Genomic DNA, 13,882 nt, shown 5'->3' on the forward strand with positions numbered 1-13,882 from the left:
ACTCTAAATCTAGCCGCAGGTTACAAAAAAAAATAAACACTAAGTTACACAAAATAAAAAATAAATGATCAAATATTTAAACTAATTACACCTAATCTAAGAGCCCTATGAAAATAAAAAAGCCCCCCAAAATAAAAAAAAACCCTAGCCTACAATAAACTACCAATGTTCCAATCAGCCAATAGAATGTGAGCTCAATCCTATTGGCTGATTGGATCAGCCAATAGGATTGAAGCTCAATCCTATTGGCTGATTGCAACAGTCAATAGGATTTTTTCAACCTTAATTCCGATTGGCTGATAGAATTCTATCAGCCAATCAGAATCTAAGGGACACCATCTTGAATGACGTCATTTAAAGGAACCTTCATTCAGAAGAAGACGTCGTAAGAAGAGGATGCTCCGCGCCGGATTTCTAGAAGATGGAGCCGCTCCGCGCCGGATGGATGAAGATAGAAGATGCCATCTGGATGAAGACTTCTGCCGGCTTGGATGAAGACTTCGGCCTGCTTGGATGAAGACTTCTGCCGCTTCTGCCTCTTCGTTGAGGATGGATGTCGGGTCTTCAGAAACTGTAAGTGGATCTTTGGGGGTTAGTGTTAGGTTTTTTTAAAGGGTTTATTGGGTGGGTTTTATTTTTAGCTTAGGGTTTGGGCACTGAAAAAGAGCTAAAGGCCCTTTTAAGGGCAATGCCCATCCAAATGCCCTTATCAGGGCAATGGGGAGCTTAGGTTTTTAGGTAGGTTTTTATTTGGGGGGTTTGGTTGTGTGGGTGGTGGATTTTACTGTTGGGGGGTATTTGTATTTTTTTTTTCAGGTAAAAGAGCTGATTTCTTTTTGGTATTTGTAGTTTATTTTAGGCTAGGGTTTTTTTTTTACTTTGGGGGGACTTTTTTATTTTCATAGGGCTTTTAGATTAGGTGTAATTAGTTTAAATATTTGATATAAATAATTTTTTTGTAACTTAGTGTTTGTTATTTTGTTTAACTTAGTTGTTAGTTTTATGTAACATTGTAATTTTTAATAGTAGATTTAAATTATTAGCGTAGGGTTAGGTTTTTAACTAAACAATATATTTAATTTAATTTGTAGTTTATTGTAATATTAGAATAACAGTTAGGGTAGATTAATTAATAGTTTAATATAGTTTAATGTAATTTTAGTATAACAGTTAGGGTAGATTAATTAATAGTTTAATATAGTTTAATGTAATTTTAGTATAACAGTTAGGGTAGATTAATTAATAGTTTAATATAGTTTAATGTAATTTTACTATAACAGTTAGGGTAGGTTAATTATTAGTTTAATATAATTTAATTTAAGTCTAAAGGTACGTTTTAATTTATTATAAGATAGGGATGAGTTAATATTTAATATAAAGTTAGCGGGTTGTTAGGTTTAGGGGTTAATAGGTTAATTTAGTTTATGGTGATGTGGGGGGCTGGCGGTTTAGGGGTTAATATGTTTAGTAAGTGGTAGTGATGTGGGAGGCCAGGGGTTTAGGGGTTAATAGATTTATTTAGTTGCGGTGGGCTCCGGCAGAGGAGGGATAGGGGTTAATACATTTAGTTAGTTGCGGTGGTGTCGGGGAGCAGCAGAATAGGGGTTAATACAACATCTCTTAAGATAGGATAGAAGATACAGTGGTTAATAGGTCTCAAATGAATATGTCATCCAATAATTATCAATACAATAATAATGTTGCATTCCCTGTTCATACCTAATTGGGAACGTGTGTGAAGTTTTAAAATCCAATATAATTCTTTTTTCTCAAGGATTTTTTCTTTATTTCCAAAGATTTGCAACATTTGTAAAGTGAAAGCTATTGAAGTGAACTGCCACAGTGGAATCTGTGCTGTAGTTTTTAACATCCCTGACATTTTCATTAAATCGTGTTCTCATTTGTCGTGTAGTTTTACCTACATATTGACAGAGGCAAAGATTACATGTAAGAAGATATACCACAAATTGTGAACCACAATTGGCAGAAAAATCAATTTTGTATTTAATTTTGTTTACTTGGCATATAAAGCTATCATCTTGACAAATATTTAAACAAGCTAAGCATAACCCACTACCACATTTAAAGGTTCCCTTTTTGGATAACCAATTAGCAGATCTATTAGGGTTATGATTTTTAAATAAACTGGGGGACAGGGTTTGCGCCAGAGTTCTGAATTGTTTTGGTACAAATTTACCATTTTTAATATGTGGTTGTAAAGTGTCATCAGCAGACACAAAAATGATGATGTATTTTTTTAAATTTTAACTATATACTCATATTGTTGGCTAAATTCAGTTGAAAATACAATAGCTTCATCAAAGTTATTCTGTTATTCTGTTTTTTTTTATTTATTATTATTTCCCTATGTATTTTGACTGTGTTTCTGCATTTTTCTAGTCTTTGAAACTTTATCCTTTTTTGATCAGTCTATCCCTAAGTTCAATAGGCTGTTGTTCATAGACATCATCTGACTGTGTTTCTTCTCAGTCTCAAAAATTGTGATTTAGGGATAGACTGAACAAGATGATGAGCATGTTGGAATTTCGCATGCAGTATGGTGTTGCCAGCTGTAGGTTTTCTAAAGGTTTTATTGACAATATTATTGTCAATAATCTGAAGGGTAAGATCTAAATAGTTCACCTGCTCTTCACTGAATTCGCCAGAGAATTTTAGATCCAGTTCATTATGATTACAAATGGTCAAAAATTAAAAAAATAGATTATCATTCAGTGGCTTCTTAAAAATGAAGAGCAGGTCATCTATATAACGCACAAAAAGGGCTATGTCCTCACACCAAGGATTATCGACTGTATAGATGTATAGTTGCTCCCACCAAGCCACAAAAATGTTAGCAAACAATGGTGCAAATTTTGTGCCCATCGCAGTGCCACATATTTGAAGAAAATATTCGTTGTTAAACATAAAAAAATGATGTGACAACAGAAATCTGAGTACCTCACAAATATACTGAATTTTAACTTTTTCCAAAGAAGAATCTCTTTGCATAAAGAATTCTATAGCCATTATACATAGGTTTTGAGGGATGGAGGTGTAAAGGGATGTTATATTTTATCTATTGCCCCCCCCCCTCCTGGATCAACCTCCCAATTCCTTGACAACTTTGCTGCCTGGCTTCCATACTTTCTCTCTACAAATACACCTACTCTAATTCTGGGCGACTTCAACATCCCCATTGACAACCCATCTGCCCCTGCTGCCTTTAAACTTCTCTTGTTCATTCACTCCTTCGGCCTCTCACAATCTACCCTATTCCCTACCCACCGGGATGGACACTCTATTGATTTGGTATTCCTATCTCTGCTCTCTCCCTGATGTTGCCTGTCGCCCATTTCCCATCTCAGACCACCATCTGCTCACTTTTAATCTTAATATACAGGCTAAACCTACTTCCCCCCCAGCGTCCCCGCAACTGTAGAAATCTGCACACTGTAGACCCTCCCAAACTCTCCAACCTTATTCAAATACACCTCCACCACACTTCCACGATATCCTCCCCTGACCTTGCTATAACCCACTACAATACTCTCTCCTCAGCACTTGACACTTTCGCTCCGCCCCATCTTCGCAAAGCCCCACGTTGTCAGCACCAGCCCTGGCACTCCCAGCAAACACTCCACCTACAAAAATGCTCCCACACTGCTGAACGTGCCTGGAGGATATCCCACTCTGATTCTGATTTCATGCTCTATAAGTTTATCCTGTACTCTTACACCTCTGCCCTTCACTTAGCTAAGCAAACCTACTTCTCTTCTCTTATATCCACTCACTCCTCAAACCCTAAAAGTCTCTTCTCCATTTTTAACTCTCTCCTCTACCCACCTGCACCACCCCCCTCATCTGCGTTCAGTGCTCAAGACCTGCCTGACTATTTTTTCAATAAAACACCATCCGAAGAAACATCCCGACACATGCCTGCATTCTCCCAACTTTGCTCCCAGTCACCCCCTCTGCCACTCTCTGCACCCTCCTCCCAACCACTGAGAGTGAAGTGGCTTCCCTATTGTCTTCCTCACACCACACTACCTGCCCACTTGACCCTTTTCCTTCACATCTAATACCTTCTCTGTCTCCCACCCTCACTCCAGCTGTTACCCACATATTCAACCTATCCCTTTCTACTGGCTCATTCCTTGCCTTCTTCAAACATGCAAAGATCACCACCATCCTCAAAAACCCTCCCATGACCCTAACTCTCCTGCAAACTACTGCCCCATATCACTGCTCCTGATAGCTTCAAAAATCCTTAAAAAACGAGTTTTTATCCTTGTACCCATGGCAGCGTTGCAAAATCTGTCAGCGCTTTATAAATAAGGAATAATAATAATAATGGAGGTGTAAATGGATGTTATATAAATTACCATCCAAGAATAACCAGGTTGTTATACTATCAGTCTACCTGAAGGGGTTTATAGGAAACTTCAAAATAATCCAACTAAGCTCTTTAGGAATGATTTGAGAAAATTAGTAGTGGATGGGATCTCACTTGGTGTTTTTTAGAGATGAGGATATGAATATATTAGTTCCAGATAATCCAATTTGCCCCATCTTTTATCATGTACCAAAAATCACAACAATGTGAGGTGTCTTCCAGGTAGACCGATTGTGGCTGTCATTGGTTCATTATTTGAGCCATTAGTGGACTGGTTGGACTCTATTCTCCAGCCATATGCCAAATCACAGTTGAGCTACCTTCAGGACACCTCACATTTGCTGCTCTCTTTAGAGCAGATAGTATGGCAACCTGGTTATTCTTGGATGGTAATTGATATAACATCCCTTTACACCTCCATCCCTCAAAACCTAGGTATAATGGCTGTAGAATTCTTTATGCAAAGAGATTCTTCTTTGGAAAAAGTTAAAATTCAGTATATTTGTGAGGTACTCTGTTGTCACATAATTATTTTATGTTTAACAACGGATATTTTCTTCAAATATGCGGCACTGCGATGGGCGCAAAATTTGCAGCAACATTTGCTAACATTTTTGTGGCTTGGTGGCAGCAAGTATACATATATACCGTCGATAATACTTGGTGTGAGGACCTAGCCCTTTTTGTGCGTTATATAGATGACCTGCTTTTCATTTTTAAGAAGCCACTGAATGATAATCAATTTTTTTTTAATTTTTGACCTTTTGTAATCATAATGAACTGGATCTAAAATTCACTGGCAAATTCAGTGGAGAGCAGGTGAATTATTTAGATCTTACTCTTCAGATTATTGACAATAATATTGTCACTAATATTTTTAGAAAACCTACAGCTGGCAACATCATACTGCATGCAAAATCCCTCATCATCTTGTTCAGTCTATCCCTAAATCACAATTTTTGAAACTCAGAAGAAACACAAACACCTAGATTACGAGTTTTGCGGTAACAAGGGTGCGGTGCTAACGAGCATTTTTTTCTCACCGCTCACTTAAGACAACACTGGTATTACAGGTTTTTTAAACCCTGCGTTAGCCGCAAAAAGGTGATTGTAGAGCAGAATTTAGCTCCACATCTCACCTCAATACCAGCGCTGCTTAAGTCAGCGGTGACCTGGCTGAACATGCTCGTGCACGATTTCCCCATAGGAATCAATGGGGCAGAGACGGCTGAAAAAAAACAAACACCTGCAAAAAAGCAGCGTTCAGCTTCTAACGCAGCCCCATTGATTCCTATGTGAAAATACATTTTATGTCTACACCTAACACCCTAACATGAACCCCAAGTATAAACACCCCTAATCTTATACTTATTATTAACCCCTAATCTGCCGCCCCCGACATCGCCGACACCTGCATTATATTATTAATCCCTAATCTGCCGCTCCGGACACCGCCCCCACCTACATTATCCCTATGAGCCCCTAATCTGCTGCCCCCAACATCACCGACACCTACTTTTTATTTATTAACCCCTACTCTGCTGCCCCCTATGTCGCCACCTAACTACACTTATTAACTCCTAATCTGCCGCCGCCAACATATTAAAGTTATTAACCCCTAAATCTAAGTCTAACCCTAACACCCCCTAATTTAAATATAATTTAAATACATCTAAATAAAATTACTATCATTAACTATTTAAAACTAAATACTTACCGATAAAATAAACCCTAAGCTAGCTACAATATAACTATTAGTTACATTTGTATCTATTTTAGGATTTATTTTTATTTTACAGGCAACTTTGTATTTATTTTAACTAGGTAGAATAGTTATTAAATAGTTATTAACTAGTTAAAATAAATACAAATATACCTGTAAAATAAATCCTAACCTAAGTTACAATTACACCTAACACTACACTATAATTAAATAAATTACCTAAACTAACTACAATTAAATAAACTAAAGTACAGAAAAAAACACTAAATTACAGAAAATAATAAAATAATTACAAGAATTTTAAACTAATTACACCTAATCTAATCCCCCTAATAAAATAACCCCCCCCCCCAAAATAAAAAAGCCCTACCCTACACTAAATTACAAATAGCCCTTAAAAGGGCTTTTTGCGGGCATTGCCCCAAAGTAATCAGCTCTTTTACCTGTAAAAAAAAAATACAATACCCCCCCCAGCATTAAAACCCACCACCCACACACCCAACCCTACTCTAAAACCCACCCAATACCCCCTTAATAAAACCTAACACTAACCCCTTGAAGATCACCCTACCTTGAGACGTCTTCACCCAGCCGGGCACAAGTGGTCCTCCAGAGGGGCAGAAGTCTTCATCCGATCGGGGCAGAAGAGGAGCTCCAGATGGGCAGAAGTCTTCATCCAGGCGGCATCTTCTATCTTCATCCGGAGCGGGTCCATCTTCAAGCCAGCCGACGCTGAGCATCCTCTTCTTCCGACGACTCCCGACGAATGAAGGTTCCTTTAAATGACATCATCCAAAATGGCGTCCCTTGAATTCCGATTGGCTAATAGGATTCTATCAGCCAATCAGAATAAAGGTAGGAAAAATCCTATTGGCTGATAATAACTATTCTACCTAGTTAAAATAAATACAAAGTAGCCTGTAAAATAAAAATAAATCCTAAGATAGATACAAATGTAACTATTAGTTATATTGTAGCTAGCTAAGGGTTTATTTTATAGGTAAGTATTTAGTTTTAAATAGGAATAATTTATTTAATTGTAGTAATTTTATTTGGTTTTATTTAAATTATATTTGTTAGGGGGGTGTTAGGGTTAGGTTTAGACTTAGGTTTAGGGGTAATACATTTAATATAGTGGCGGCGACGTTGGGGGTGGCAGATTATTGGTTAATAAATGTAGGCAGGTGTCGACGATGTTAGGGATGGCAGATTAGGGGTTAATAAAATGTAACTAGTGTTTGCGAGGCAGGAGTGCGGCGGTTTAGGGGTTAATATATTTAATAAAAAGTGGCAGCGATGTCTGGTCGGCAGATTAGGGGTTAAAAACTTTAGTTAACTGTTTACTATGTGGGGGGGCTCGGTTTAGGGGTTAATAGGTAGTTTATGGGTGTTACTACGTTTTAGCACTTTAGTTAAGAGTTTTATGTTACGGCGTTAGCCCATAAAACTCTTAACTACTGACTTTTAAATGCGGTATCAGTCTTGACAGGAGAGGCTGTACCGCTCACTTTCTCCAAGACTCGTAATACCGGCGTTAGGAAAATCCCATTAAAAAGATAGGATACGCAATTGACGTAAGTGGATTTGCGGTATGCTCAAGTCGCGGAGAAAAAGTGAGCGGTACACCTGTACCTGCCAGACTCGTAATACCAGCGGGCGTTAAAAAAGCAGCGTTGGGACCTCTCAAAGCTGCTTTTTAACTCTAACGCAAGACTTGTAATCTAGCCGAAAGTCAGATGATGTCTATGAACAACAGCCTATTGAACTTAGGGATAGACTAATCAAAAGAAGATACAAGTTTCAAAGAATAGAAGAATGCAGAAACACAGTCAAAATACATAGGGAAATAATAATAATAATAAAAAAATACAAGACAGAAAAACTTTGATGAAGCTATTGTATTTTCAACAATATGAGGATATAGTTAAAAAATTTTAAAAAAAATCTTCATATTTTGTCTGCTGATGACACTTTAAAAACAACATATTAAAAAGATTAAATTTGTACCAAAAAAGTCCAGAACTCTGGCGCAAACCCTGTCCACCGTTTAGTTAAAAATCATAACCCTAACAGATCTGCTAATTGGTTATCTAAAAAAGGAAACCTTTAAATGTGGTAGTATGATATGCTTAGCTTGTTCAAATATTTGTCAAGTTGATAGCTTTACTCTGTCAATATGTAGGTAAACATACATTTGTAAATATATATATAACTCCACAGGAACAAACAATAGCGTCAGCACAATACTTAAAAGAACACTTCTTTTATTATAACAACATCAGGATAAAATACAGCAACGTTTCGAGTCGCTTGGACCCTTAGTCATGCTACAGATTAAGGTTAGACACCTCCCTTATATACCACCTGCAATCAAAATGGCTTAATTGGCTATCTATTTTGGGCTACAGAAAAGTTATGTTCGTACCCCCTACCGGTCAGGTTTAAGGTAATGTAATTTCTTTCACAGCAATTCTTTGTGCAATATTTCTTTTAACATAACATACTCCTTCTTACCGTTCTATTTTACACTTTAGTACCATACAGTGTGGAACATAGCTTCAGCATACAATAATAATATATAAATATACTAAATATAAAACAATCATAAAAACAAATGGAGATCATAATCCTTATTCAACCCATTCGGATATAAAGTTTTCAGGTGTTGTATCCACCATACTTCCCTCTTTTTAAGCAGCAGCTCTCTATTGCCACCTCTCCTTTGTTTAGGGATGCGGTCAATCACCTGAAACCTCAACTGACTTACAGCATGTCCTACTGCTATAAAGTGTGATGAAACTGGTAGTGTCATGTCCTTACATCTTATGGATGATTTATGTGCACTTATCCTGTCTTTTATGGGGTTAATTGTCTCTCCTACATAGCACCGCCCACATGGGCATTTCAAAATATAGACTATATAACCTGTATCACAGGTGTAGAGACCATTAATTTCTCTTTTTTATTATCATTAATTTGGGCAACATATTTCCCCTTTATCATTGAATTGCACTGAGCAAGGAAATATGTTGCCCAAATTAATGATAATAAGAAAAGAGAAATGAATGGTCTCTACACCTGTTATACAGGTTATGTAGTCTATATTTTGAAATGCCCATGTGGGCATGGCTATGTAGGGGAGACAATTAACCCCATAAAGGGCAGGATAAGTGCACATAAATCATCCATAAGATGTAAGGACATGACACTACCAGTTTCATCACACTTTATAGCAGTAGGACATGCTGTAAGTCAGTTGAGGTTTCAGGTGATTGACCACATCCCTAAACAAAGGAGAGGTGGCAATAGAGAGCTGCTGCTTAAAAAGAGGGAAGTATGGTGGATGCAATACCTAAAAACTTTATATCCGAATGGGTTGAATAGGGATTATGATCTCCATTTGTTTTTATGATTGTTTTATATTTAGTATATTTATATATTATTATTGTATGCTGAAGCTATGTTCCACACTGTATGGTACTAAAGTGTAAAATAGAACGGTAAGAAGGAGTATGTTATGTTAAAATAAATATTGCACAAAGAATTGCTGTGAAAGAAATGACATTACCTTAAACCTGACCGGTAGGGGGTACTAACATAACTTTTCTGTAGCCCAACATAGATAGCCAATTAAGCCATTTTGATTGCAGGTGGTATATAAGGGAGGTGTCTAACCTTAATCTGTAGCATGATTAAGGGTCCAAGCGACTCAAAACGTTGCTGTATTTTATCCTGATGTTATAATAAAAGAAGTGTTCTTTTAAGTACTGTGCTGACGCTATCGTTTGTTCCTGTGGAGTTGTATATAGGAGGGTGGCAGGCCTCCTCAGTGTGCGTGCACAAATGTGGAAAAGCTGGAAAAATTTAATTCAAACTTCCAAACTCTCATTCCAAGAGAGATAAAGTTAAAAAGTGCTGGACTTTTAAATATTGTTGGCTATATATATATATATATATATATATATATATATATATATATATATATATATATATATATATATATATATATATATATATATATATATATATATATATATATATATATATATATATATATATATATATATATACATCGGAGCCCTTTGCAGTTAAGTAGATGAAAACATGTAAAAAAACATGTGGAAAAAAAAACTAACACCCCACTCTCACACAATCACGATGTCATATACTCATTTGCACTAACCCAACATGAAAATATGAATATTTCAATGTTCCGCACATACAGGAATATGTTCTATTCATTCATTAATAAATATTTCTACATATATCTAACGTTTTTTGGTACAATATACAGGGAGTGCAGAATTATTAGGCAAATGAGTATTTTGACCACATCATCCTCTTTATGCATGTTGTCTTACTCCAAGCTGTATAGGCTCGAAAGCCTACTACCAATTAAGCATATTAGGTGATGTGCATCTCTGTAATGAGAAGGGGTATGGTCTAATGACATCAACACCCTATATCAGGTGTGCATAATTATTAGGTAACTTCCTTTCCTTTGGCAAAATGGGTCAAAAGAAGGACTTGACAGGCTCAGAAAAGTAAAAAATAGTGAGATATCTTGCAGAGGGATGCAGCACTCTTAAAATTGCAAAGCTTCTGAAGCGTGATCATCGAACAATCAAGCGTTTCATTCAAAATAGTCAACAGGGTCGCAAGAAGCGTGTGGAAAAACCAAGGCGCAAAATAACTGCCCATGAACTGAGAAAAGTCAAGCGTGCAGCTGCCAAGATGCCACTTGCCACCAGTTTGGCCATATTTCAGATCTGCAACATCACTGGAGTGCCCAAAAGCACAAGGTGTGCAATACTCAGAGACATGGCCAAGGTAAGAAAGGCTGAAAGACGACCACCACTGAACAAGACACACAAGCTGAAACATCAAGACTGGGCCAAGAAATATCTCAAGACTGATTTTTCTAAGGTTTTATGGACTGATGAAATGAGAGTGAGTCTTGATAGGCCAGATGGATGGGCCCGTGGCTGGATTGGTAAAGGGCAGAGAGCTCCAGTCCGACTCAGACGCCAGCAAGGTGGAGGTGGAGTACTGGTTTGGGCTGGTATCATCAAAGATGAGCTTGTGGGGCCTTTTCGGGTTGAGGATGGAGTCAAGCTCAACTCCCAGTCCTACTGACAGTTTCTGGAAGACACCTTCTTCAAGCAGTGGTACAGGAAGAAGTCTGCATCCTTCAAGAAAAACATGATTTTCATGCAGGACAATGCTCCATCACACGCGTCCAAGTACTCTACAGCGTGGCTGGCAAGAAAGGGTATAAAAGAAGAAAATCTAATGACATGGCCTCCTTGTTCACCTGATCTGAACCCCATTGAGAACCTGTGGTCCATCATCAAATGTGAGATTTACAAGGAGGGAAAACAGTACACCTCTCTGAACAGTGTCTGGGAGGCTGTGGTTGCTGCTGCACGCAATGTTGATGGTGAACAGATCAAAACACTGACAGAATCCATGGATAGCAGGCTTTTGAGTGTCCTTGCAAAGAAATGTGGCTATATTGGTCACTGATTTGTTTTTGTTTTGTTTTTGAATGTCAGAAATGTATATTTGTGAATGTTGAGATGTTATATTGGTTTCACTGGTAAAAATAAATAATTGAAATGGGTATATATTTGTTTTTTGTTAAGTTGCCTAATAATTATGCACAGTAATAGTCACCTGCACACACAGATATCCCCCTAAAATAGCTAAAACTAAAAACAAACTAAAAACTACTTCCAAAACTATTCAGCTTTGATATTAATGAGTTTTTTGGGTTCATTGAGAACATGGTTGTTGTTCAATAATAAAATTAATCCTCAAAAAGACAACTTCTAATAATTCTGCACTCCCTGTATATATATATATATATATATATATATATATATATATATATATATATATATATATATATATATTGTAGTTAGATATAGATACAGTATATACAGATATCTATAGGAATATCTATTTAGAAATACATAGAATATATTGTGCTATGTGCAGAAAATTGGAATGTCAAATATTTACAGTAAATACATAGTTAAAACCTTTATTAAATATGAATATTGCATAAATACGGTTTTACATGTTTTCATCTACTTAACTACAAAGGGCTCCAATGCACACACATACTGTATGTATGTATGTATATATATATATATATATATATATACACACACACATACTGTATGTATGTATGTATATATATATATATATATATATATATATATATATATATATATATATATATATATATATACACATGTATTTATGTGTTTATATGTGTATATATGTCTGTAAGAGCATATATACACATATAAATTTAGAATTAAATATGTACACACTCACACACACACATACAGTGTATATATATATATATATATATATATATATATATACACATATACATGGCTAGGTATGTATCTCAATGTTCTAGTCTGCCTTTTTTTTTTTTTCTATCACCTGAGACCTCCAAATCAATGAGACTTTTTGTGCAATGTTATTCTTGAAGAATTTGTATTACATGGTGTTATTGTGAGTTTAACTATACTTTGTAATGTATTTTTGGTGTGTTTTGTGCAACTTTTATGCTTCACGAAACAGTTCACCAGAGCTCTGAAGTTGCTGTAATTATTCTAGCTCGCAACACGAGTGGTAAGCCCGATGAGCGCAAACCCTCGCTATAAACCCCTTATCGCTCAGACGCAAACGTTTGCGCTCCATTTGTAATCTAGCCTTTTGTCTTTTTACCTGAGGGTGTCACATCTTTTTTTTTTTTTTAATAGAAAGCATATATTTTACACTCATTCATACAGATGTAATTCAAACCCCCAATATTTTTAATAAAATAGCTTTTAATATAAATAGTAGAAAGTCACGTTTTCCAATTTTCATAAGAACTGTATATACCTAGCAATCCAATATAATAGCAAGATATTAATATTGCATTGGTTAAAATGACTTACATGTACCTAATATCTACATGCAAGACTTGTTTAGTTGGTGTCTGTATAATATTGATATGAAATACTTATATGGGAAATACTGTTAAAAAATGACATGCCTGATTGATTGTTTTCCTTATTCTTAATTACTTTCCAGCACTGGTTGACAGAATTGGAGATATTTGCAATGATTTTTGCTGCTGCAGTTCACGATTATGAACATACTGGCACAACAAACAATTTTCATATTCAGACAAGGTAAGCACATAAAAGTTTTTTTATCTTATCATTACTTTTACATTTTAAAAATTATTTTGGTAACCCTTTGAGTGCCAGGAGCAAAACAAAAATAAGGTTTATAGTCTATTTTGCACATTTTGCTGCGTAGTATTACCTGCAAATATCTCTACAGGCCTTTGTTGTTATTAAAAGAAAGTAATTTTTTTTTTAAAAAAAAGGCAAATAAAACAATTAAATGGATATGAATATAATATAAAATGTAATATAGATTTATTGTGCTTAAAGCGATACTGAACCCAATTTTTTTTTTCTTTCGTGATTCAGATAGAGCATGCAATTTTAAGCAACTTTCTAATTTACTCCTATTATCAAATTGTCTTCGATCTCTTGCTATCTTTATTTGAAAAAGAAGGCATCTAAGCTAAGGAGCCAGCCAATTTGTGGTTCAGTCCCTGGACAGCACTTGTTTATTGGTGGGTGAATTTATTCACCAATCAGCAAGAACAACCCAGGTTGTTCACCAAAAATGGGACGGCATCTAAACTTACATTCTTGCTTTTTAAATAAAGGTACCAAGAGAATGAA

The 13,882-nt window shown here is 36.0% G+C and overlaps 1 protein-coding gene across 1 annotated transcript in view; it reads left to right on the forward strand.

Moving 5' to 3' along the window:
• Positions 1 to 13,882, forward strand: part of PDE1C (phosphodiesterase 1C) — a 1,522,336-nt gene that overhangs the window by 1,230,323 nt on the left and 278,131 nt on the right. The window contains exon 9 of the mRNA XM_053715778.1: positions 13,215 to 13,315. Within this exon, the coding sequence (XP_053571753.1) occupies positions 13,215 to 13,315 (101 nt within the window). The remainder of the gene's footprint in view (positions 1 to 13,214; positions 13,316 to 13,882) is intronic.

This window comes from Bombina bombina, chromosome 5 (assembly GCF_027579735.1).
Source record: "Bombina bombina isolate aBomBom1 chromosome 5, aBomBom1.pri, whole genome shotgun sequence".
Taxonomy (NCBI): Eukaryota; Metazoa; Chordata; class Amphibia; order Anura; family Bombinatoridae; genus Bombina; species Bombina bombina.